Below are 27,774 nucleotides of genomic sequence, written 5' to 3' on the forward strand. Positions count from 1 at the left end.
GAAAGTTGGGCTTGTTATGCGCCAAGCTCGGGCAACAACACTGTGAAAGTTCCAGAAAGTGATTTGTTTTCAACACTCCAAGCAAGTCCTGATCTTAACACTGGACATCTAACCATATAGTATAAAAGAATAAGAAAAACTGTTCCCCAACAATGTACTTATCTTGATTACTGTTCAGACCTCTGGTTTTGGACCAATGGCAAGAGAGAACTGGAAAAATGTTACCTGCTGATGACTGTTACAACTTGATGTTAGAGGGAAGGGCATCTTCTGGCCCATTAGTTGGAGGAGGAAAGAGCCTCTGATATTTGGGACAGCAAAAGACTTCCACAGCAGGAAATCCGAAGTAGTTAGTACTGCAACTGTGAAACACAATGAACACCTATTAGTTTCCTAGCAAACAATATCTGCCAGAAAAAAAGAGAAGTTAATGTATTCACCATAACGTTTCATCTGTGTTGCCCATTTTTATTCTTCAGCTGTTGGGTTCAAATCTGACCCTTGGATCTGACTCTGCCGCTTTTTACAGCTTGTGGAATACTGAAAGCTCTCAAGCTCTTCTATCAGCCAAAAAGCACTAGTCCCCTAGCATACCTCAGATCTTGTTTGCTGACTTTTAGTAAATACAGAAAAGAACAAATAATAGTATCTGGAGGAAAAACAAAGGAGCATTAGTTCCTCTAGCATCTTCTGATCCTTCCAGAAGTCAAAGGGAGGGAAGTTGAGGAAAAATAAAAATGGACAACACAGACGGAATGTTATGGTGAGTACATAACTTCTTTATCTGATGTCATTTTCATTCATTCCTCAACTGCTATGACCCCAGCCACCTTAATCTAGGGAGGATTCTAAGAAAGGATATTCCTAAGCATCGCTGAACCGAAAGCTGCTCTTCCCCTAGAGACCAAATCCAATATGTAATGAGCAATAATGGTATGAAGGTTAGCCCAAGTTGAAGCTGCACAAATATCATCCAAGGAGGATCTGGATAAAAACACTGAAGACGTTGCCACAGACCTGGTAGAATGGGCTTTTGGCAAAGTCAAACTTATTTTTTGGTAAACAACTGAAATACAATCAGCTAACCATTTGACTAAGGTCACTTTGGTAACTGGTTTGCCCAATTTTGAATCCGAAAATAGAACAAATAATTGATCTGCTTTCCTGAAAATTGTTATCCTGTGTAGGTAAAATTATAATGGTCTGTGAACATCCAGCGAACGCAGCACACATTTTCCTTTGAAAAATTTGGAAAGAAAACTGGAAGGTTGATAGTTTGATTAATACTGGATTCTGACACCACCTTAGAATGGAAGGATGGTTTAGTTCGTAAGGATACCCTATCCTTATGAAAAATCAAATAAAGAGGTTTAGAAGATATGTCTTGAAGTTCTTGTACTCTTTTAGACTATGTAAAGGCCACTAAAAAGACAAGTCTTCCAAGTTAGAAAGTTTAATTACCATTTGGCTGATAGCTCAAAGGGAAATTGGGTCAAAAACTTTAAAACTTAATTAAAATTCCACAGGGGAGTTGGATCTGTAAAAAGGGGTCTAAGAAAAAAGGTTCCCCTTATAAAGACCTTGCAAAGTTTGAAAGAGGTTAAAGATAAATTGTTTACCCCAGCATGAAAATTAGAAATGGCAGTTAGCTGTACGCAAATAGCTGAAGAACTAGCACTTTCGTTAAAAGATTTTTGCTAAAAACTCTAGGACCTTAGGCACTAGTGCTGAAAAAGGCTTACTGTCATTCTGCTGCACCCAAACAATAAATCTTTTTCATTTACTACAGTAAATTTTTCTAATACAAGCTTTGCGGAAGGGTAAAAGAATGTGGCGAACAGGGGAAGAGCCTGAAGTGTCTCGCTACTAACAGAAGTGAAGAAACCATGTGGTTAATTTTAGGCCTAAGATGTTTGGGTATATCATCTTTGTCAGATAAGACAGTAGAGGTCTGGAATTGGATCCAGAATCCATGGGGACAAAGCAGATGAAGTCAAAGAAAGGGAAACCAAATTTGATGAGGCCAGTAAGGAGCAATGAGGATGACTGGGGATTAGAGGTACAGGGGAAAGGCGTAGAGGAAATTGGGGGCCAACCGAGAAGAAGTGTGTGTCTTGTTGACTCCCCTGGTGTGGGGACCAGGGCAAAAAACCTGATGCATTTTTTGAGGGAAGATGCAAAGAGGTCAAAGCAAAGTTGTCCCCATCAACAGAAAATCTTTTCAGCCACTTTCATGTTCAGTGACCACTTGTGAGGCATCAGAATGGACTGGCTTTACTTGTCTGCTATCATGTTAGATTTCCCAGGAATGTGCACTGCTATCAGAAATCGATTGGTTGAGATCGACCACTGCCACTCTCTCAAGGTTTCTCGACACAGTGGGTAAGACTTGGTTCTTCCTTGTTTGTTGATGTACCAGACCAATGACATACTGTCCGTCTGGATCGCAATGGTCCTGGAGGGGAGTGCGTCTTGGAAGGCCTGCAACACTAGGACAGATCTTATTTCTAAAACACTGATACATATATTGGCCTCTGAGGAACCATGTGCCTTGGACTGTCTTTTCCAAGAAGAGCCCCCCCCCCCCCAATCTGGGAAGCATTTGTGGTAACTATGGCCTTGGGTTCAAGGAAAGTGAAGGGGCAACCTTGCGCTACCTGATCGGATGAATCCACCAAAAGAAGTTTTTTTTTGCAAACCTGAGTTATTTTGATTTGGGTGGATAAGGGTTGATGTAGAATGGACCACTAAGTTGTTAGGGTCCACTGAAGAATTTTCATGTGGTATCTTGCTAAAGGAACCAAAACTACTGCAGCAGACACTGACCCCAAAGCTTGAAGAATCACTCAAGCTGAGAGAGGAATTCTGAATGACTTTTCTGACCCTGAATTGTATGGTTTGTACCTTTGGTGAGGAAAGGGAATTTGTCAAGGATGCTGTGTTAAACAAAGCTCCAGGTGGAAGCACAACTGGAGTGCATAATCTCATGCTTTGATCAGATGATGCCTGGTTGGAACGGCTATGAGCCAGTCATCCAAGTAAGGAAACACAAAATCCTTGCAGTCTCAAGTGAACTGCTACTACTGGCATGCCCTTAGTGAACACCCTGGGGGGCTGTGGTGAGATCAAAGGCCAGAGCTCTGAATTGGTAATGACTGGCTCAGAGCTGAAAGCATAGGTATCTTCTGTTCATTGTTGTATGATAGTACACATCCTGAAGACCTACTGAACACATCCAGTTACCCTTGTGCAGGAAAAAGACAGAATGGACTGAACTGTGGCCATCTGGAACTTAATGTATTGAAAAGATTTGTTCAGACTGCCGAAATCCAAAATTGGGTTCCAGTTCCGTTTTCTTTGACACTAAAAAGAATCTTGAGCAAGTTCCGAACTTTCTCTGGTCTGGTGGGACCTCTTCAATGACTCTTTTCTAGCAGCTTTTTTTTTTTTTTTTTTTCCTAGGGCTGCTGCTTTCCTCTGACTGGGTAGAACATCTGGAATTTTGTTAACTGTTAAGGGAGAAAAGGAAAAGGTTATTATACATCTGGAAATAATCCTCTGTACCCATGCATCTTTTGTAATCTCTAGCTAGGCTCTACAGTGCCTCCAGAGGTTGACTATTATATGCTTTCTTTCAGGAGCCCTGGTAGGATCAGTCAGAAAAAGTATCTCTGGACCCTTGGTTATGTGGTTGTCCTTTGCCACACGGGTGGCATCTTCTGTTAAGAGCTCCCCCCTCTGCCCCCTGAGGGAACTATCTCCATGTGATCATGGAAAGCACCCTAGGACTTTCTGAAACACATTTTTCAACCACCTCAATGATTCCCAGAAATGGCTCTTTAACGAGTCAAAAAAAAAAAAAAACCGCCCATTGCAGACAGGGTTTTACCATCTTGCTCACACCTGTACAGTGTGTGTCTTTAACCTTGGGACTAAATAAAGAATTTTCATCAAAGGCAGCACTGACAAAGGAAGTCTTGAAGGGCTCTGCCAAATCACACAGACGCAGCCAGGCATGCCCCCTAATGGAAATGCCTGAACCCACCACCCTTAATGTACCTTCAGTTGCATTGGAGATGAGCCTCATGGACAAATAAGAAATGGACTGTAGGGTAGCCAGCTGTGAGGCAATGGAGCTCTCCGCCTCAGACGTAATAGTCCCAGAGAGGGATATGGGGAGTTCTTTAATCAAATCCTTCTAAAGTCTGATGAAGTGTGCCAAACAGTTCAGCAACCGAAGCTTAAATGTTGCTGAAGCTCATACACACTTCCCAAATTTGTCCAGTGCCCTCGACTACCTTCTAGAGGTATAAACAGAGGACTCTGCAAGTTTCTTTTTTGTGGCTGCTGCTATGACCATGGCATCAACTGGTACTCCCTTGCTCCAAAACTCCCTGTCCTTGGGTGGTACCAGAACACTGTCTGGTTTCTTGGGGACTGGATCAAAAGAGTCCAGTTCCTTCCACACCCGTCGAAAGATCAGTAAGCTCATCGGGGGGCAGTGTTATGAAGGAGGTAGACCGGCCAGCCCCAAAGGTTTCCAGGAATACTGATTCCTCTTGAAGGGTTACCGGCTGACCAATCACCCCTTTGCTTGAGGATCTCTAATACGTCTCCAAATGAGATGTTGTCAGGTGGTGATCTTGGGGACCCTTCCCAGTCATCAAAAATCAGTATCCTCCATGAAAAGACTCATGAGGAAAGTCTAAGTGCCTCCTTTGGCACTTTCTCTTTCAAGGGACATCTTAAGTGGGGTGTTCTGGAGAAGTACCGGAAGAAACTAATATAGCCTGAGGGATATCACAGAGATTTTGAGCTGGCTATCCTTGTGGAGTAGGAAGTTGAGACTCAAGATGCAAAGACAAATGCGTCTGGGATGTGGGAGCCGAAGAAGGTGAATGCGTCCTTTCTCTTGCAGCAGAGAAAACTCTTTCCACTACCTCAAAAGGAGAATGTCTTGGGGAGAAAGAAACTAATGCTTGAAGCAGGGGTTGCAGAGATGGCTCCAACAATGCCAGAGTCAAATCCAAAACCTCAGATCTGGATCCAATGCTATGGCTCCGAGAGTCATCCGCTCAGGGGGACTCAGAGCCAGTCCACTCAAACACGGTACCGGAGTAGAACAGACAATGAACTTTAGATTCAATATGGATGGATCTAATATTCTCGGTTCGAAGTACTATGAAACCAAAGGTCAGATCAGAGGAGATGACAAAACAGGTGGCGTAGTACATATGATGGTCTCTGGACCCAGTAGGGTAGCAGCCGGGAGAACCCCCATTTCAATTTGCTCTGAGAGAAATTTCCTCATCATCCTATCCACATCTGCTTCAGTCATTTTTGAGGATAGGAAGCAATGGACGCGGTCCTGGAGTGCTGGTGTCTCTCCAGGAAAGGAGATGGGAGACAGGACAATATTAGATCCAAAGTGTGAGGAGACTGTACCTGAGGAGAGCTTTCTTTATGTTTCTTTGGATCCGGATGGGGTCAGATCAGACGTCTTAGATGCTGGAGCCAAAGAAACTGGTATCAGAGCTTCTGGTCTTCAGATCCGATGGAATCAGATCCGACGATGTAGGTATTTTAGAAGGGGACTCCGATTTCAGAGCAGAAGAGCCTGATGAGTCAGATAGATACTTTTTAGCCTCCTTTTTATTGCCTTTCTTGGGGATTAAAGCCCCAGATGCCATATCAAATGATGACAATAGCATTGCTCTCAATTTGTCCAGTTGATAACTACCCTTGGATTAAAGCCCTCACATATATCATATGCTGTGGATGATGATTCATTACTGAGACTAAGCAGAAATTCTTTAAGATTCCAAGAGCAGGATAAGTTATTTCTTACACTTATTTCATTGAATTGCACTTCTGCAATGCTTATTAATTGTGCTAAACAGTTAATCTACATTTTGCACTGTTATAAAGCTTTTTTTACTGTTTCACTGCATTTATGTTCTGTTTTGTACTGTTTTAAGCTGTATTTTTCATTGCTAGATACCATTGCATTACTCTAATTGCATGCTTACTGAATTACTTAACTGTAAACTGCTTTTTCATACTGAGTTGTATTTTCTTTGCGAGTGCTTTTCTGTGCATTTTTTTTGAGGTTTCTGTGTTCTAGTCAGGTATTATATAACTGATTTGTTTGCAGCTAAAAACATTCTCTAGAGTCTCCTTGCTCCTTTATCTGTTTAAAACGTTCATTGTGCATTACTATAATTGCATTTTTATTTAAACTATAAACTGCTTTTTCATACTGAGATTCGTATTTTCTTTTTGTGAGTGCGCTTTCTATGCATTTATCGTGAGGTTTCCGTGTTCTGCTCAGGTGGCATAATCCTGATAGAGGCCTGCTGTTGTCCAGGTCTGGTAGTTTTGTTTGAGTTTCCTGTGTTTCTGGCAGCCATTTTCTGCTGATAGTCTGTTGTCTGCATTATTATTGAGAGTAAGAGGATTTCCTGACCTTCTGTCGCACGAGTGACTGGGTAATAGCAGGGGCTAGTAGGACTGAGTAGTACTCTATCTTCTTGATTCTTCCATCCTTTCTGGTATATAAACCCTGTGTCTGCAAAAGGCTATGCTTGTATTTACCAGGCTGTGGATGGTGATTCATTACTGAGACTAAGCAGAAACTCCTTAATATTCCAAGAGCAGGATAAGTTATTTCTTACACTTATTTCATTGAATTGCACTTCTGTAACGCTTATAATTGTGCTATAGAGTTAATCTACTACATTTTGCACTGCTATAAAGCTTTTTTTTTACTGTTTCACTGCGTTTATATACGGTTTTACACATTTTAACTGTATTTTTCATTGCTGGACACTGCTTCATAACTCTTAATTGCATGTTTACTGAATTATTTAACTGTAAACTATTTCATACTGCGAGTTGTATTTTCTGTTTGTGAGTGTTTTTTTTTTTTAGGTTTCTGTGTTCTAGTCAGGTACTATATAACTGATTTGTTTGCAGTTAAAACCATTCTCTACAGACTCCTTACTCCTTTATCTGTTTAAATCTTTCATTTAGTGGCTACAGCTAATAGCTGTAATAGTTTCCCACCCGCCCCTGCCTATTGTTGTCTTGTTCTTGTACTTGGTGGCTTTGCAGTTGCCCGCCCATACTGTATATTTGATCTGGGACACTCCTCCCAGTCTAGTGTCATTAGTTCATTCTACGTAATAAGACAGAAAACATTTGTGAAGGCCAACCCACTTAGATTCTTAACCTTGAATTATCTTCTGTTCCAGCTTTCTCCTTTTCCACTTTAATAAATAAAAAAAAATTCTAAGTTGTTTCCCCCCTTTCCTGTAGTCCATATACAGATTTGCTGTATCCAGGACTGTTTGTATACTCCTGAGTCCCCCCCCCCAAGCCTTTCTGTGTTGGAGGGAAGCCTTGTAGCTTATCAGTGGGAGTGGTAAGCACTAGGTAACCTATCTTCCAAATAAGGAGTGGTTTCTGGCCTAGAAATTGGAGTTATTGGCCGTCTGGGCAGTTTTTCCATCTCTCTCAACTTCCTGATTTAAAAGCCTGCATTTGCACTTGTATCCCCCTTTCCCGTAACTTGTCTAGTCCAGATACAGATTTGCTGTATCCAGGACTGTTTGTAAGCTCCTGAGCCCCCCAAGCCTTTCTGCGTTGGAGGGAAACCTTCTAGCTTTATCAGTGGGAGTGGTAAGCAGTATGTAGTCTATCTACCACAAGAGGAGTGGTTTCTGGCCCAGATTTGTGGTTTATTGACCTTTTAGGCAGTTTTTTCCATCTCTCTCAACTTTCTGGCTTAAAAGCCTGTTTGTGCTCTTGTCCTCTCCTCTAACTAGTCTAGTCCAGATACAGATTTGCAGTGTCCAAGACTGTAAGCTTCTGAGCCCTCAAGACATTGTGTTGGAGGAAGCCTTCTAGCTCATCAGTGGGAGTGGTAAGCACTAGGTAGCCTATCTACCACAAGAGGAGTGGTTTCTGGCCCAGAAATTGTAGTTTATTGGCCGTTTGGACAGTTTTTCCATTTCTCAACTTTCCGGTTTAAAAGCCTGCATTTGCTCTTGTTTCCTGCCTTTCCTGTACCTAGTCTAGTCCAGATACAGACTTGCTGTATCCAAGACTGTTTGTAAGCTTCTGAGTGATGCCAGTGTCTGCTCTTCAACTTTTCCCTTAGCTCTACTAGTTCTCTCCTCTCCTGCACTTATACTAGCTCATTAGTCTAGCACTTTACCAGGCTTCTTCTAGCAATTATGGTAGCACACAAGTGCTACCAGCACTAAACGTTTTAGAAGGAAACGGATCTAGTACTTATTATCAATGCCCACCTCTCCGGGCATTTCTAAAGGTCATTTCCCTGTGCTTTCTCCTATTAACCTGGTGAACTTGGGCATCCTGAGGCAACGTAGAAACTGCCTTATGTACACCAACAACCCTCTCCTCTTACCTTCCAACACTCAGACTTGCGAGAGATGCACTTATACATCCAAAATGGAAGCCACACACTCTCCAGCCAAGACCGGAACAGCTGGTCAAGAGGAGAATGTCCAACACTTGCACCACACCACATGGAACACATAGCCCTCTGGAACACACACCAGCACTGCCTTCACATAAAAATAAAAAAACACACACTCACCCTCGCGGAGGCTCTCAATAAAAATCTACCCAAGCAGCAGAGACTTCCAAGGCAGAAACGCACTCAATCAACACAACACAACACAACACTAATCACGAGGCACATAACTCTCCTAAAACAATATGCCATTCAACCAAAGCCCCTAAAGTAAAACAGCATGCCCAACACACTAGTCATAGGTGACTAGATAATGAGGCACACTGATGTCCCACTCACTAGGTTGAATAAGGAGAAAGTAACCGTCAGCTGCCTGTGAGGTACCAGGATCCGATACATATCGCATGCACTTGGGTCGCTCAACACCAGGTATAAATATGACTCTGTCATTGTAAATGTGGGTGTGAATGACCAGAGACACAACTCCCTGGACTACATGAAGAGAGATATGGAGGAGCCTTCGGATTATGTAGCCCAGGCGGGTATGACCCTAGCCCTGAGCAGCATCCTCCCATCACCCAGAATGATACCACAGTACAAGCAGAAAATGATTGATTTCAATAACTGGTTAAGTCTCTGGTGTCATTCTAAGGGGATCCAGTATCAGTCTGCCTGGGATGACATGATTGACACACCTCGATGCTTTGCTAGAGATGGCCTGCATCTGTCACCCCTGGGCTTCAGGATACTGGCCAAGGCTCTTGCCACCCCTATAGTGCCTTTTTTTAGGCGGTGTTCCAAACACTAAATTACAACCGTAACAACTCCAAACAAATGCAATCCGAGGGTCATGCTGCTCAATGCTAGAAGCCTAAATCTCAAAATACAGTCGCTTGAGGCACTCCTTAAAATCGAGAACATTGACATTTGTGCTGTAACAGAGACCTGGTTCAAGGCAGCAGAAAGCACCCCTGCACTACCAGGCTATAACTCATTCCACACCTTTCTGCCTCAGAACTTGGACCGAAGCTCCAAAGGTGGTGGTGTTTCCACATTCATAAAGGATGCGCACACCTCCAGACTGGTAGCCCAACGTAACACATCAGAGATACTTCAAGTGCAGCTAACATTGGGTAAGACAGTGATTCAGGTCGCAGCCTGCTATAGGTCCCCAACCATGTCTCAAGATTTGCACTCTACATTCCTAAGCACCCTGGAGAATATTAGGGTCCAACCTAACACACTCTTACTAGGTGACTTCAACTACCCCTCCATTAACTGGGTAAACTACTCATGTACAAATACACTTGCCCAATGTTTCCTGGAGTTCATTAATTCCAATGCCCTGGACCAGCTCATTCTTACCCCCACTAGATTTAGCAACATCCTTGACCTGGTCATTCCTAACATGGGTGACTGTTGCTCTACACCAATAGTCAGCTCCTCCCTGGTTAGATCCGACCACAAGCTAATCACCTTGGAAATCCGCATCCCTCCCACCCCCTAGCAAAGGTAACCACCATGAAAAACTTCTCCAAAGCTAACTTTGGGATCCTAAAAACAGAGGTGGCTAACTTCAGGGCACCCATGCAAATGGCGAATAGTTGCGTGACTACAGAATCATACAGCAGTGCACTGTATGAACACTCACATAAATGCGTGGATCTCGCCATACCCAACAGAAAGTACAGTTGTGTACCTACCATAAATGTAGATGTTCGAGTGTATTCACTGTTGGAGTCATTACTCTTGGGTTATCCTGCTGGCAGGCTACCCTCAGTCGGCCAGAATTCCAAAGTCTAGGTCCGGCGTCAGTTGCTGTTGCCTCTTCTCTGACGTCAGTGCGCCAGGGGTATAAAAAGATGCAGCTGACGCCATTTTCTTCAGTTTTTCTTGCCCCAGATGTCAGGTGCCCCCAAATTGGTAGGCTGAAAAAATATGCCAATAAAAATGCATGCACAAAAATAACATGTCCTTCATCTACAAGCAAATACACCAAATAGGTTGTATAGGATAGAGAAGTGCAGATAAATCCCAGCAAAGAAAAAAGGGGGGTGGTGGGTGGGTAACCTGGACTGCAACAGTGAATACACTCGAACATCTACATTTATGGTAGATACACAACTGTACTATGTTCATTGTGTTTCACTGTTGCAGTCATTACTCTTGGGTTGAATCCCAAAGCTGAGGATGGGTGGCTGGGCTAAAAAGGATTAGGAGAGGCTATGAGGCACTGCAGTAGCAAAACCTGCTCTGGACGTAGAGTAAAGAGGTAAGTGGTAGTGCTTTGTGAAGGTGTGCACTGAACTCCAAGTTGCAGCCTCTAAGACATCTTTGGTTGGTATATTACTCTGAGGAAGGCTGCTGAAGTGGCTGCTGCTCTGGTGGAATGAAGCCTTGATTTGCCATGTTGAAAATAGCAGAAACGGATGCAATGGCCTATCCATTTAGAAACGGTCTGTTCTGAGATAGCCTTTCCTTGTGATCCTGCAGCATATGACACTAAAAGTTGCTCAGTCTTTCTGAAAGCTTTAGTTCTGTCCAAGTAGAAGCATAACTGCTTGTGTATGCCCAAAGAATGCAGAATTTTCTCACCCTTGTTCTGTGGATTTGGATAAAAGGTTGGCAAGTGAATGGTTTGGTTGAGGGCCACACTGGACACCACCTTAGGCATAAATGTAGGGTTTGTCCTCAGAGAAACCCTGTCTGGATGAAAAATGATGAAAGGTTCCACAGCCATGAGTGCTTGCAACTCCGAGACTCGCCTTGCAGATGTTATTGCTAGGAGCAGAGCTGTTTTCCAGGATAAGAATTTTATATATGCTGTTGATGCTGGCTCAAAAGGAGGCAGTGTGAGTTTTTCCAAAACATAATTGAGGTCCCAGGCGGGAATTGGTGCTCTCCTTGGAGGCCTAATGTTTTTGGCACCTCTGAGGTACTGCCTTATTAAAGGATGAGAAAAGATAGGTGGTTCCGTATTGTAATGGGCTGAAATGGCAGAGGCATGAATCTTAACTGATGAAAAAGAAAGGCCTTTGTTCAGCATCTCAGTTAGGTATTGTAACATCTGAGGGATATTTGGTACACCAGTGTCAATGCACTGTTCCTGGTTCCAAGCACTGAATCTCTTCCATTTTTCTACATAAGATTTTCTGGTACTGGGCCTCCTGGCCTCCAAGATAACATCATAACAGCTTTTGAAAGAGTGTTCTGAATGGCTACATTATCCACCATGCTGCCAGATTTAAGGTCCTGAGTTGGCTGTGCAGGATCGGATTGTTTTGTTGGGTCAGCAAGTGAGAAGTCTGAGGCAAAAGCCATGCTGGACCTTGGGACAAGCCGTTTAGGATTGGGTACCAGTGCTGGTGTGGCCAGTCTGGTGCAATCAGTATCATTTTTGGCTTCTCTTGTCTGACCTTTATGAGTACCCTGGGAAGGAGAGGCAGTGGGGGAAAAGCATATACTGTTAGATTTTTCCAGCTGAAGGATAGGGCATCCACTTTCTATGCTTGCTTGTGATAAATCCTTGGGCAAAATCTCTGCAATTGGCAGTTGTGAGGGGAGGCAAATAGATCTATGTCTGGGCATCCCCATTTCCTTATTATCATGCTGAAGACTTGTGGATCCAGTTTCCATTCGTGGGATCCATGAGGTTTCTGCTTAGTTCGTCTGCCAGAGTATTTGTTTAATTGTGCTTGCAGGTGAACTTGAAAAGCCAATGCTGTGTCCCATAAGGTCATTGCTGGTCTGCAGAGGGGGTAGAAATGTGTACCTCCCTCCTTGTTTATGTACCACATGACCGTAGTGTTGTCGGTCTATCAGTAACTGTCCTGGATGAAGCAGGTCCTTGAAAGCTGTCAGGGCATTTTGAACAGCTAGCATCTCTTTTTGATTGATGTGAAAATGCATATGGTTTGCAGGCCATGTGCCATGAGTACATTTTCCTGCCATATGGGCCCCCCAGGCATAATCTGATGCATCCGCTGTCAGTGTCTGTTGGGCTGTGGGTAAACTGAATGGCAGACCTTTGTTGTGGTGACAGGCTTCTTCCCACCATCGAAACTCCTGTTGCAGGCAGGGAATGAGTGCAATTACTGTCTCCAGGCTGTGGCAATGCTGAGTCCAAACACTTTTTAGATACCATTGTAGTTTCCTCATATGCAGTCTGGCATATGGAATTAGTAGAATGCAGGATGCCATGAAACCCAAGGCCTACAGGATTTTCCTTGCAGGTAAGTGGGTTTTTGTTGCCAATTTCTTGAAGTAAGTAGTCAGCTGTTTTTGTTTGTCTGGCATGAGATAAGCCATCTGGGCAGTTGTATTTAAGCTTGCACCCAGGAATATTATCTCTTGAGAGGGCACTAGTTTTGATTTCTTTTCGTTTACTGTGTACCCTAGGCCAATTAGTAATATTTTTACAAACACCAGATGCTTTAGAAGAATGTCTTTGTTCTCTGCTTGAATTAGGCAGTCGTCCAAGTAGGGATATATTTGAATTCCGTTTTGTCTGCAAAACGCAATTACTGGTGCCAGGCACTTTGTGAAGACCCTGGGAGCAGGAGATAAGCCAAAGGGCAGTGCAGAGAATTGGTAATGTATTGAGCCAGCTATGAATCTGAGGTATCTTCTGCAAGATTGTCTGATTGGGACATGCAGGTATGGCCTCTTTTAGGTCCAAAGTTACGAGCCAAGCCTTCTTGCCCAGCATAGGCAGCAGCTGCTGTAGAGTCAACATCTTGAATTTTGGAACTTCCAGAAACGTATTTAGTATAGACAGGTCCAGTACTGGTCTCCAAGTTTTGTCGTTTCTGGGTACTAGGAAAAGTCTGGAGTAAAATCATTGCCCCTGCTCTTGTTGTGGTACTTGCCTCTGCCCATTGACTGTGTGGCAGGTCTGGCACACCTTTTGACCTTGGTAGAGTGTGAAAATGGAACCTGTAACCTTGGGACACTATGTTCAGGACCCATTTGTCTCGGGTAACCATTTGCCAATTTGATGAAAAAAGTGTTAGTTTTCCCCCTAAGGGGGCTGCCAAAAGAAAAGTGCTTGGATCTGGTAGAGAGAAGTCATTGGGACTGTTTCCTGTAAGGTTGTGATTTGTCTTCTCCGCTTTTGGAGGTAGGAGCACCCCACTGTTTAGGCCTGTATGAGCCTTAGGGCTGAGATCTGCCTCTGGGACACCTGTATCTGACTCTTTGTGGTCTGTCTGACACTGGAAAGGATCAATTTTTAGAAGGCCAGTTCCTGCTAAACCTGGGTGGCTGTACCTGTAAGAAATCCTTGACTGTCTGCATGGATTTTGCTTTATCCTCCATTTTTTTCAACACCTCTTCTGCTTTAGTACCAAACAAAGTGTCATGATGTAATGTTGCATCTAATAATTTTGTTTAAACATGATCAGGCAGATTCTGTTCCTTTAACCAAGCATGCCTTCTAATCACAGAACCTGTAACTGTGGCCCTGCAAGAGGCCTCCAGTGAATCATAACCACATTGCAAAGTATGTTTTCCCACTTGTTCAGCTGCATGCAATAAATCCTGCAATTCCTTGTTCCCTGAACATTCAGTATTTGTCAACAACTTCTGTTTAAGCAGTGACATTAAATATTGCTGATATTTAAGCATATGAAACTGACAATTTAAAGCCCTTACAGCCAGGGTAGCAGAAGTGTAGACTTTTTTCCCCCCTGTCTGTCTAGAGCCCTAGAATCCCTATCAGAGGGGAAAGGGTTTTTTGCAGTGGAAGCTTTAACCCCGTTGGGACCCTGAGATATAGTTTCCGGGTCAGCAGCGGGGTTTTTGTATAGGAATTTATGAGAATCTGGGACCCTGTAGTATCTGTCTGGCTTAGCAGGTGCAGGGGGTAAAGAGTCAGGAGATAGGCCGGACTCAGAAAATACATCATCTACAATGTCTAGAACAGGTGGAATAGCAAGGGGTCTGTGCTGAGGAAGTAGCAGAAAGTCTCTGAGCCTTTTCTTAGCTTCAGAATAATCTTGGCTCTCCCAGTGGAAATGCTCCTTCATGGTATGCAGAGTTTCCCCAAAAGAATAATCCTCAGGAGGAGAGGCTGAAGGAATGGATTCTTCAGCATCAGAATCCTCAGAGGGAAGCATGGAGTAATCCTGTTCAGAAGAGGAATTAGAGGAGCTAGACACCTGATCAGAAGAATCCTACTCTGTCTCTTGCCTAGGCCTCTTATCAGGAGAGGGATGGGAGCCCCTGATCAAAGTAATTAGATCTTCGGCCATTTTGAGCATCTGTTTTTTAGGCATGGAAGTCTGAGTAGGAGAATGCTGTACTTGTTTCTTTGTCTTTAGAGCTGCTTTAGTCTTTGAAGCTGAAGATGGCTTAATATATAGTTGTGTAGGTCTGAAGAGACCCTCAGAAGCCGATGCCTGCTCAGCGGCTCCGGACCCATCTGAGGGAATGATTTCCGAGTGTCCAATACCTTGAGTATCCAGAGGCCCAGTCGGCTCCACGTGGAAGCCGGACGCGGCCTGTGGCTCTGAGGTAGTGGGCGCCAGGGGCTGCGAAAGCGCCTCACTGAGAACCGGCGAACCGGCGACTGGCCTAGCAGAGGCCTCGTCGTCAGTTTTGGACCTCGGATGCCTATCCTTTTCCTTGTCCTTGCATTTTTTGTAAACTCTGGTTGTCGGCTGGTCTGACGGCATTATATAATTAAATCTTCAGCCAAAGTAATGAAATGGAAAATCGAACAGACGCTTGATAGTGCGTTTGTTAAATCTAGCACAAAACCGACAGCTAGCAGTGTTGTGATCAGGGCCTAGGCAAGGAATACAGTAAGAGTGAAAATCCTTATGAGGTATTTGCTTCCCACATCGGTCTGGAGCAAGAAAAAAGTTTCCCCAACGGGGTACTTAGCTTTAATGAAGACTTTGGTTCTGAAATTCGGATTTGAAAATCTCAGGAGTCGGCCAACCGGCACTTGCGAACTGCTTTTGCTTCGGGCACCGCGCAGCAAGAAAGACTGAAGAAAATGGCGTCGGCTGCATCTTTTATACCCCTGGTGCACTGACGTCAGGGAAGAGGCAACAGCAACTGACGCCGGACCTAGACTTTTGAATTCAGGCCGACTGAGGGTAGCCTGCCAGTAGGATAACCCAAGAGTAATGACTGCAACAGTGAAACACGACGAACATCCAAGACACACTCCTCCAAAGAAAGGAAGCCAATCTGGTGGTCCCCTGCCATAAACAAACTCTACAACTGGAGGAGGAAACTGATGCAAAAGTTGAGATCCCTCACCAAATCCTGTAAAGCTAGGTATGAAAACAAAATTACAGCAGATAGTAAAGACAACCACAAGGCCTTCTATAGTTATGTAAAGAATATCCACGGCAATACCCAGATTTGCTCTGAGCTACTGCACAATGGTACCTCTTATACCCAAGCCAAAAGATATTGCCAGTATATTGGCCGACAGATTCAGTGTCAACTTTACCCCCAAAAGGACCAATCATAATACCAGTAGATTGCCAGGCACCCAGTATTACTGCTGCACTGGTTAAAACAGCACTGTCCAAGGCCAAGATTACAGCTTCTATTGCCTGACAATATCCCTGGTTGTGTTCTACATGAACTACAGAGTGAACTGGCACCTCACCTGTGTGCCCTGTTCAATCACAGCCTCACCTCAGGCTTTGTCCCCGATGAATGGCGCACTGCTACAGTCATCCCTTTCAACAAAGGAGGAGTGACTACAGACCCTGGGAACTATCGTCCCATTAGCCTGACGAGTCTGACATGCAAAGCTATGGAATGCATCATAATGGACCTAATAAACAAGGATATAGGGAATCTCCAAACTCTGGATCCACACAGTTTAGTTTTGTGAAGGGTAGCTCAAGCCTGCTCAACTTAGTTGACTTCTTTGAGTCAGTCACCAGAACTGTGGATGAAGGCAAGGTGATTCATACAGCCTACCTTGATCTGGCCAATGCTTCCGATACCATTCCCCACACAGGAATCATAAAAAAAAAATCATTAAGCTAGGCATCAACCCCTATATCACTAGGTGGGTTGCAAACTGGCTCAAAGACAGAACCCACAGTGTGAAAGTAGCGGACTCCAAGTCCGACTGCTGATTAGTCACGAGTTGAGTCCCACAGGGTCTGGTCCTGTGTCCTCTCCTGTTTGGTATCTACTTCTCTGAAGTCCAGGCCAACACGAAGGGACTACAAAGTTTACAGATGATTGCAAGTTGAGAGCTATTAACTCCCCAAGTGTTGTTGACATCCTACAGAATGGACTCACTGTGACCAACGACTAGTGTCAGAACCACGGCCTTAAGCTCAATGCCAAAAAAATGTGTTGTCATCCTTTTGGGAAAACCCCAGTTCCCATGAATTACCACACTGATGGTAGTCCACTGAACACAGAAGGCATTATGAGAGATCTGGGAACACAGGTTGACAGCAACCTCTCTTTTGATCACCATATTGCCACTGTGGTCAGAAAGTCCTTCTATGTGGTAGATCTCATTACTAAGGGTTTTGCATCCAGTAAGAAATGTGTCAGTGTCTCCCTCTACTCTTCCCTCATTAGGCCAATCATAGAGTACAATGCCCCATTTGGCATGCATCTCACTAGACACCTGCAACAACTGGAAAGGCCGCAAAGGTACCTCACAAAGAGGATCCTAGGCCTTAAACACCTGTCCTATATGGACAGACTCAAAAAACTCCAACTACTCTCAGTCTCGTATCGCCTACTTAGAGGCAATCACTGCTTGACTTACAAAGCCATGTCTGACCCAGCTCTGTTAGAAATACTACATGTAAAGAAATCCCAATCCCTCCGCTCCACACGCTCCAGAAACCTCAGCCTCATTACCACAACTGATTGAACATGCTGGAGGGACAGATTCATAACCCAGAGACTGCCCATGCTATGGAACAGACTTCCCATAGATGTCAAGCAGAGCACCTCGCTGACCCTCTTCAAGAGAAATCTTGATGAGTGGACGGGTAACAGAAAATTCACCGCGGGGATAACTCCAGTGACTCTACTCGACAGAGGCACCGGAAACTAAGGTCGGGTGGCACTATGCCAGGGTAATCCTATGGCTAGGCTTGTAAAGGCTCCAGGGCCATTGGCCTGGTACACACCTATAAACCTATGCAGAGGTTAAATGGGCTGGGCCTATGCAATAAACATACAACATGTTATGGACACAGGCCTTACATTTTTTTAAGACCCAAAGGTTTTCATGACATTGCTAGGTAAATAGCAGCCAAGGAAAAAGTAAAGAGATTTTTTTTTTTTTTTAACTTTAAATAAGTTATGAAGGAATACCAACAATGGTATATCAAAGAAAGTACCTAAAAGGTGGAAAAAAGTAGAAAAATACCAAAAAAAAGAAGTTATGTCTTACCATAATGATACATATTTGCTGTTGATCTTCTTCCATTCATTACTGATGGGTTCAGTTCCGAGCACCTCAGAACCGTGTTAGCCTAATACCAAGCTCGCATACACCAAAAACTCTCAAGCTAAGCTGCTACCCATAATGCCCTTCTCCCTGTTAACTCAGATCGAGTTTGCATAAGACATATAGAAATAAATCAGAGGCCATTTCTGCACAAAAACCCTGACACACCACAAGGGCCCATGGTATCCACCAGGAGCCTTTGGTGGGGGACGGAGGGTGGGATGTGATGAATGGAAGAAGATCAACAACACAGATGGAATGTTATGGTAAGACATAACTTCTTTATCTGATATTGTTAATCTTCTTTCCATTCATCACTGATGGGACAGAATCCCAAGCTATCTGAGAAATCTGGGTGGCCCTTATGGAAGAACATTCCTGAGCACAGTTGAGCCGAAGGACGCTCTTCCCCTGGAGACCATATCCAACTTGTAATGTTTGATGCAAGTGTGTGGTTTAGCCCAAATGGCTGCTGCGCATATGTTGTCCATAGAGGCTCTGGAGTGAAAAGCTACTGAGGTTGCTATAGCTCTAGTTGAATATGCTTTGATATTGTGAGGTCTAGGCTCGTTTGTACGTGAATATGAAAAGTAAATGCAATCTCTGAGCCACTCTGGTAAAGTGACTTTTGACACAGCATATCCCATCCTTGGACCACAGAAGGAAATGAAAAGTTGGGTCTGTGTTGCGGAAAGGTTTAGTTCTGTCTAGGTAAAAATGTAGTTGCCTATGCACATCCAAGGAGTGTAGGCAGTATTCTCCTTTATTGGAATAGTTCGGGAAAAACACTGGGAGGTCGATGGATTGTTTCACAGAAAAATCAGAAACCACTTTGGGGAGAAAAGATGGATTAATACATAGAGATACTCTGTCTTTATGAAATATTAGGTACGGTCTCTTAATGCACAAGGCCTGTAATTCTGAGATTCATCTAGCTGAAGTGACAGCTACAAAAAGGAGAGATTTCCATGAGAGAAATTTGAGATCACATTTTGCAGGAGGCTCAAAAGGGGGCTGAGAGAGAAACTCCAGTACTAGGAAGAGATTCCATGTCTCTAAGGGATGCCTAATTGGAGGTCTGCTGTGAAACACTCCTTTGAGAAAGGTTTTACATAGGCGAATGGACATAACTGGAATGCCCTGTACTCCGTTAGGAAAATTGGAAACTGCTGCTAAATGGACTCTTATGGTAGAGGCTGATGCTCCGTTTTTAGAGAACTCAAAGGTATTGAAGGATGACAGAGACCAGGGGCTGAGAAGGGATCTAGCATCCGTTCTTAAGACCAAAAAGAAAACCTTTTCCATTTATCTCTGTAAAGTTTTCTGGTAGATGATTTATGGGAGGCTGGAATGATATGAACAGGTGAGGAAAAGGCTTCCTGCCAGGCAACTAACGAAAGTGGAGAAACCATGCAGTCAGCTTGAGAGTGGACAGATTCGGGCGAGTGAACCCTTGGGGGTGAGAAATTATGTCTGGACGAGTGTCTAGGATCCATGGAGGCTGTAACAGATGAGGCAGGAGGAAGGGGAACCACACTTGACAAGGCCAGAATGGGGCAATGAGGATCACCTTGCATCTCAACCGAGTGGCATTCTTTAAGAATAGAGGTATCAAGGGAATTGGAGGATAAACGTAGAGGAGATCCATGGGCCAATTGTGAGTTAGAGTGTTTCTCGGGGACTCCCCCCCCCCCCCCGGGGGAAAGGGGGGAAAGAGGGCAAAGTAGCTGCTGCATTTGTTGCTCGAAGGGGAGGCGAAGAGGTAGCAGCAGGGCTGGCTCCATCAGCTGAAAATTTTTGCCGTAACTTTGGGATTGAGAGAACACTCGTGTAGAAGGAGAATGCATCTGCTCAACTGGTCAGCAATCACGTTGGAACTCCCTTGGATGTGCATTGCTAAAAGAAAGTGGTCGGAAGCTATTGCCCAGTGCCAAATTCTCATGGCCTCTCGACACAGGGGGTAGGATTTGGTTCCTCCTTGATTGTTGATGTACCAGACTACTGACATATTGTCTGCCTGGATTGCAATCGTTCCAGGGGGAAGAAGTGGATGCAATGCCTGCAATGCTAACAGCACCTCTCAACTCCAGAACAGTGATATGCAGGTTGGGCTCTAAGCTCGACCACGTGCCTTGGACGGTCTTTCCTTGAAAATGGCCCCTCCGCCCTATCAGGGAAGCATCCGTGGTCACAGTGGCAGTGGGTTGAGGGGTCTGAAAGGGGTGACACTAAAGTTCTGCATCTGGCCTCATCCACAAGAGGAGATCTTGCTTGCAAGAGTTGGTTATGAGCACCTGCAAGTTTAGGGGGCGAAGATTTGCAAACCACTGGGACAATAGGAGCCATTGTAACAGTCTCCTGTGTAACCTTGCCAGAGGAACTATCGGAATGGCTGCACTCATGGACCCCAGAGCATGGAGAACCTCCCTTGCTGACACACTTTTTTGACAGAGTATCACACGCACTTGCAATCTTAACCTCTGAAGCCTGTGAGCCGGTAGAGATACCAGGCAGGATTGAGTATTGAAAATTGCCCCTATAAATTCCAGCTGTTGGGTAGGTTCTAAGTTGGATTTTTCCCAGTGTACAGTGATGCCTAAGGACTCCGCTAGTGAAAGGCTGTATCGGTGGGCCACAGTCAGAAGACGCTTGGTGGGGGCAGAGAGAAGCCAATCGTCTAAATATGGAAACACCTGGAATCCTTGAAGTTTCAGATGAGCTGTCACCACTGCTAGACATTTCATGAACACTCTAGGGGCCATCGAGAAACTGAATGGTAGGGCTCGGAACTGGTAATAATTGGCTCCTAGCCAGAAGTGAAGGAGACTCCTGGAGCGTTTGTCCATTTTGATGAAGTAATACGCATCCCGGAGGTCTATCAAGCACATCCAAACATCATCCCTTAAAAATGGGAGAATGGATTGAATAGTGACCATGTGGAACTTGGTTTGTACAACTCAATTGTTTAAATGGCTGAGATCCAAAATGGGTCTCCAGTCCACTGTCTTTTTTGGCACTAAAAGAATCTTGAGTAAAACCCGGATCCGCATTGGTCTGGAGGGACGTGGATGACTCTTTTTTGACACAGCTTTCTTATCTCTGAAGCCACTTCTTCCCTTTGACTGGTTGGAGCATCGGGAAGTTTTTTTTTTGTAGGTTTTGGACAGGAGGTTAGAGGGATGTAGTAGCCTCTGGAGATTATTCTCTGCACTCATTAATCATTTGTAATAGAGCACCAGGCAGTTTGGTGCAGAGAAAAATTATCCCTGACTGCTTCCAGAGGAAAGCAATCGGGCAACGCTTCAGGAGGATTGATAAGACCACCCAGAGATGGAATCCCTGGAGTCTTGGTTTCGGGGATCCCCTCTGCTTCTAAAGGGGCATCTTCCACCACTGAAAACCCCTCTGGATTTGGGGGAATCCTCGCCACGTGCATTATGGAAAGGACCCCAAGATTTCTTGTGCCAGATTTTCCCACTCCTCTGGTTCCTGGAAACAACATTGAGGTTTGGAAAAACGTAGGCTAACGGCAGACCGTCTTTCCGACTTGCTCGCACCTGGCTAGCGTGTCCCTCACTTTAGAACCAAATAAGGAAGATGGTTCAATAGGGTCGTTCAAAAAGGAGGACTTGGAGTCCGTGAGGTTACAGATGTGCATCCAGGCATGACAACCTCATGACTATGCCTGCACCCGCAGCTCTGGCTGCCCCTTCGGCTGGATGGAACAGCATATAAATTCAAGGGTGGCAAGTTGAAAGGCAACCTTGTCCTGTGCTTCGTCAGAAACTTAACCTGTGAGGGATCCAGAAATATCGGTAATTAGATCTCTTTGGAGACTCGTGAAGTGTGCCAAGTAGTTCAGGGACCTGACGGCAAAGGTCACTGAAGCAAAGACTTGCTTCCCCAACTTGTCCACAGCCCAAGACTCCCTGTTGGGCAGGTGAACAGTAGGACTTTCTTCCACTAGATCCTTTTTAGTGGCTGTCGCCACCACCATAGATTCAACTGGCAAACCTATGGACCAGTGTGGATGCTCTTCCGGGGAGGTGGGGGAGGATTTTATCACATCTCCGGGGAATGGCCTCAGTAGAGTCAGGGTTCTGCCAAGCACGCTGCAAGACAAGCTTGAATAACTAGTTGGCAGGTGGGGTCACCCAAGAGGCTGAAGGCTGGGAGCAAAAAGCCTGCAGAAAAACGGATTCCTCCGAGGAAGGGTTGGAGAGCTTCCAGCTACCCCTCTGTTTTAATACTTCCAGGATGTCTCTGAAAGAGACATCATCCAGGGATGATCGTGGGGACCCCTCCCCATCATCTTAGTCTGTGTCTTCTGTCAAAGACTCTTCAGGGGCGTCTATGTGCTTCCTCTTGCACGCCTTCTTCCAAGGAGGATCTTCAGTGGGAATTATCTGAGGAAGACTCTGAAGGATGGGTACCCTGAACACTGGGGTTTCCTGAGGCTTCTCCTCCCAGTGTCCCAGGAAGGTGGGTCCTGGTAGCTGTAGCTCAGAGGGAGCAGGATGAAATTCCGGAGTGCTTTCCGAAGCAAGCACCCTCTCCATCACTCGAAAAGCAGGCCCACCTGAAGCGGAGTGGGAGCCTGGAGGATAACCTTGGAACTGGGGTCACACCCCACTCCTTTGGACGTTCCCAGTGATGGAGCCTCAAGCAGGCTCGGGGTAGGTGTTATCCCTGGATCCAAGGGCGGAACTGACAAAACACTCTGACCCATGCCCTGGACCGAGGACTCCAACCCCCAACCAAGAGTCTGAGGAAGGGACGATTCTGTCGGAACCAAAAGTCAAAGGGATGGCCTCGAAGCCTCAGTGACAGTCACTGTCGGCGCCAAGGAACGGGGTTCCACAAAAGATGTCAGAGCAATGGGCTTCGGAACAGACTGGTCTGAAGGAGGAGTGTATGTCGGAGTCATGGGAGTGAGAGACCCAAGTCCCAGAGGGGGATGAGTCTCTAGAACATTTGGTATCCCTCTGGCCATCAACAGCTGATCCAACAGGTGCACCACATCAAGTTTGGATAGACTCCTGTTGGACCTCGTGGACACTCCTAAAGGGAAGCCGGGTCGATCCAAAAAGGGGCTTTATATCTGACCCAGGAACAAATCCAAGGTGGGGGAGTATTGGGTCCATGGTGTCTGAGCTAGTGGCACGGTAGCCTCTAATTTGGAGACAGGTAGCAAAGGAAATAGTGGAGTAGTAAAAGGGCTCGGTGCCGAAGAGGCGCCTGGAGTTGATGTCATCAGTTCCAAAGAAATGACAGAGGTCGAAACTGTTTTCGATGTAGTCAAAGGCAAAGTCGGTGCCGTAGCTATACTGCAATGTCGGTGCCATAGCTGGGGGGGTTGGTGCTGAAGGTGGCACTGACGTTGAGAATCTGGTAATATCCATGGCTTGAGTCACAGTAGTAATCGGAGCAGAGCTCGAAACAGCAACAGTCAGAGCTGAAGTAGCAAGTCTATGCTCATAGGAAGTTTTGTGGGCCTTATGTTTAGGTGTCTTACTCCTACAGAAAGGGCCTCTGAGAAAGGAGAAGCAAGAAGGCCTTTCAAAATCAATTTATTCTTTCTTCATTCAGCATCCACTTGCAAACTTTGGAAAATCTGACAAGGAGGTTTAACAGAGAGATGAGAAACCCCCAGACAAACGCAGTCATCGTGAGAGTCGCTGTTAAGGAATTTATCATCGCAAGAGGTGCAATGTTTAAACCCCAAAGACCCTTTTTTATCAGACATTTCCACAAACGCACTAATCAAAAGTTAACTACAATATCAAACAAAGAAAACACATAGAAAGGAAAGAAAAGGAAAGACTATACCAACGATGGTATCAAGAGATACCACAAGGGTAAGGAGAGGGCTTGCCAACGATGGCAAAAAGAATTACCCAATGGGTAGAGCTAGTTAAATAGCTGTAAATGCATGAAGTAGAAAGGAAACAGATTTAGAGAGTGACTAAATAAGGGATATATATCCACATATCCAGAAAATATCAAGAAACATACCACCTGGCTTGTGAGCTCGGTGAAACGCTGCTATATGGCTACGCGGCAAATGATATCCGAGATAACAGGGAGAAGGGCATTGTGGGTAGCAGCTTAACTCGAGAGTTTTTGGTGTACGCGAGCTTGGTATTAGGCCGACATGGTTCCGAAGGGCTCGGAACCGAACTAATCAGTGATGAATGGAAAGATTAACATCAGACTGGTATTTAGGGAAAAATACACTATAAAGTACAACAAGGGCAAGACAGGTTTAAGTTAAAGGAATAACAATATTAAAATAAGAATACAGGAAATTATAAAAGATAAATTTTAGTACTAATCACAAAATACTAGCAGGACTCAAGAGCCAACGGCGAGTAATGTCCGAACATGAAAGTGGAAAATTAGAACTGAGGTATGGTAGGGGGTCAGTGCATTATGGCTAAAAGAGAAGTTTAAGAGCTTTCAGTGTTCCTTAAATACTCACTATAGAGCTCTATCCCACCCGGATTTGTGAGTATTTAAGGAATGTTTTAACTGCTGTGTAATTAGATCTGAGGAAGCACATGTGATAGGCATGAACGAGCTCATCCTCTCTGTCTCTCTTTTTTTTTTTTTTTTACTTTAACTTTTGTTTTAATAAACGGAATTTTAAGTGGAAAGCTCTGCTGTGTTGGCTGGATATTCTTGTTTTGTGAAATCTTATTTTTCTGGTTCATGCAGCTTTGTCCGCATATCCTGTTTGTTCTTGCTTGTTACAGACAATACCACAGTCATGTGGCACATCAACAATCAAGTGGGAATTAGGTTGTACCCAGTTTGCAGACTAGCAATGTCAGACTGGGATACAGCTTCACAGCACAATCTCACTCTAAAGGTATCCTAACATTCTATTAGTGCAGAATTATGGGAGGCAAGCTGAGCAGAATAAGAGCAGACACTCATGAAGTGAAATTAGATTGGGGTGTGTGTTCCAAAATTTGATCTATGTGTGAGGAATTCCTTTCCTCTCTGAACAATCAGCGGGTAAGATTCTGCTCCAGGAAGACAGATGCCTTTACTTTTCTTTGGATGGGAATGTTCCTGTATGCTTTTCTAACCTTTCCATTGATATACAGGGTACTTCTGAAGACTCAGAAGGAATATCCCAAGACTATCGTGGTGACTCCCATGTAGCCCAGGCAACAGTGGTTCTCCCTTCTTTTGAAATTGTTCAGAGGAAAAAACCACAAACTTCCTCACATAATGTGATTCTACTCACACAAGATCAGGAGTGTTTGATATACCCAGACCACAACCAACTTCAAATGACTGCCTGATGACAGGGTCTTAATTTCCTTTAGGCACCTGTTTACTGAGGACGTGCAGCAGGTACTGATGGCAAAAAGCCTGCTACAAGAAAATCATATATTAAATGGGAAAGGTGTTCTAGTTGGTGCCAACAACATAACCAGCACCCATTCATAGCTAGTTGCTCTCTGGTTTTACATTTGTGTGAGTTACTATCCTATGGCCTTTCTTACTCCTCCATCGAGCTTCACTTATCAGCAATTTTAGCATGTCTGCCCCTTGGATCCTCCTATTCCAATGCAGACTCATATTAAATGTGTCCTGAAAGAGGTTTTGCAAATAAGAGGCCTCCTAGAAAACCAGTAGCCCCTTTTTGGAATATTACTTTTGTGTTAGAGAAGCTAATGCTTGCTCTATTTGAACCTTCTAATCCTGGCAGACTTTAGGTTCTTAACATGAAAACAGTTTTACCGAGTGCTCAGACCTCTGCAAGAAGGATATCAGAGTAGCAAGCTCTTACGGTGAGTCAACCCTACTTCATTTTCCACAAGAACAGGGTTTCTTTAAGAGCTAATCCTTCTTTTATGCTTAAAGTGATATTAGAGTTTACTTTAAGCCAAACTATGAATCTTTCAGTTTTCTTTCCTGAACCTAAAAATGAGGGGGAAACGATACTCCATACCCTGGATGCCCAAAGACAACCAAAGTACTGAAAGATTTAGTTCTGTCAAGATAGCTCTTTGGATCAATTGTTCATTTCTTGAAGGTAAGAAGGGACACAACCTGTGTCAAAGCAGATTTCCAAATGGTTGCCTAAAGGCTATTACCTGTTGTTATACTCCCCATAACAAATCTATTCCAGGCAGGGCAAGTCCCACTCTACCAGAGCCTTGGCTTCGTCTCTGGCTTTTTGGAAAGGTCTGGAGTCTACGTTTAACAAGGTAAAAACTTTACATACATTTACAAGGCACTATACGCTTGATTCCTTCTCTATGTCTAGATCAAGCTTTACTAGGACCATTCCCCAGGGGTTCCTGGATTCTCTTCCCTCTGCCTTCCAAAATTTGTAAGCTATGGTAATCTACTCGTATAGCTTAGACTACCACAGTAGTGATCAGTATCAAGAACATAGTACAGCTGTGTAAGTAAACTTACCATAACAGTAGATGTTCGAATGATCACTGCTGCTCCCTCCCTTCACTCCCCCCACCTCTTGCTTCTTGGTGTGATGTTTTTTGCTAGGGTGTAGACTTTTATTTTTTGTTTTTCCTGGCATTGTTCTTCAAGACTCCGCATCTCTCTCACTCTTGGCATGAAAAGTCTGAAGGGCTTAGCGCTCAAACCTGTCTTTTTAGTCAGTTCAGGTTAAGTTAATGGTTTGGGTACGTGAAAGGTGCTCTGAAGCTTTGTAAGCTGGTCTACTGTTATACTCCTGCAGGGTATACCTCATATAGCTTAGGCTACTGCAGCAGTGATCATCTGAACATCTACTATTAAGGTAAGTTTACTTACACAACTGTACTTTCCACTTAAGAACCTTTGATTTTTTTTTCACACAAAGTAACACAAGCAACATACAACCATACACGAGGTGATGACATTCTTTACTACTGAGCCACACATTGTTGGGCCACAATACATTACAAGCTTAAGTATCAAAATGGACTTGGCAAAACTCCTTTCCAAGCATTACCATGGGTCTTGTAAGGAGGGCAAATCATATCTTCTCTATGCAAGAATCTGAAGAACTGGGAAATCTGATGAATCAAACTTGACAAAGAGCAGCTCAATAAAATGAATGGGAAACAAGTATATATTACTATACAATATTTACACATACATAAGCAGTCACCATCCCCAAATACCAACGGAACACAGATCTAGCCACTTATGTGAGTAAAGGAAAGCTGTGCAGGGTGAAACGTGCATTACAAAATGGAATACTGGAGGTTAGCTGCAATGTTTAGGTGACCACTCCCAGTTTGTGCAGTGGCTAACATTATGTACTACAGTTTCAGGGTTTTTGCTTTTCTTTTGTAGGTGGTCAAGAGTATATACTGACCAAAAAATTAACATGTCAAAACGAGATAGCCAACTATAGGCCTTTAATAAACCATTTTGCTTAAAGAGCTCTTCAGTAAGCGTCTGTAGGCTAAAAAAGACCTCAGATTCTTTTACGGGTCTGTACTAAGGCAGGAGGTTTGCTAGGTAAAGGTTTTATCGATCACACATTAATTTATTCAAGAAAAGCATTTGAGTATATTAACACTGAAAGTCAGATCCATCATAAGAGTGAGGAATTTGCAATGACAAATTGATGTTGCCAAGTTTTTGGCAAACATGTATTCTACTGCTGTTTTAAACCCAAGCCTGCTCAACACTTTGAGAGACTGCAGCCACAGCAGTACAAAATGAGCAGTACTTTTCTTTGGTTAAGGGACAAGCAGTCATTCCATCCTATGTAATGCTCACAATCTCTGGTACACTTGTTTTGTCAAAATGACTTTTAAGATCACCCATATGACAGTCACTAAAC

General features: G+C 44.2%; 1 protein-coding gene across 1 annotated transcript in view; it reads right to left on the reverse strand.

The window, feature by feature from the left end:
* Window positions 1-27,774, reverse strand: part of KIF5B (kinesin family member 5B) — a 2,669,048-nt gene that overhangs the window by 1,034,689 nt on the left and 1,606,585 nt on the right. The window contains exons 15-17 of the mRNA XM_044066703.1: window positions 22,667-22,674; window positions 21,039-21,070; window positions 1,872-1,926 (exon numbers count right to left, since the gene is read on the reverse strand). Of these exons, the coding sequence (XP_043922638.1) occupies window positions 1,872-1,926; window positions 21,039-21,070; window positions 22,667-22,674 (95 nt within the window). The remainder of the gene's footprint in view (window positions 1-1,871; window positions 1,927-21,038; window positions 21,071-22,666; window positions 22,675-27,774) is intronic.

This window comes from Protopterus annectens, chromosome 3.part1 (genome assembly GCF_019279795.1).
Source record: "Protopterus annectens isolate FY-2018-M chromosome 3.part1, PAN1.0, whole genome shotgun sequence".
NCBI classification, from domain to species: Eukaryota; Metazoa; Chordata; order Ceratodontiformes; family Protopteridae; genus Protopterus; species Protopterus annectens.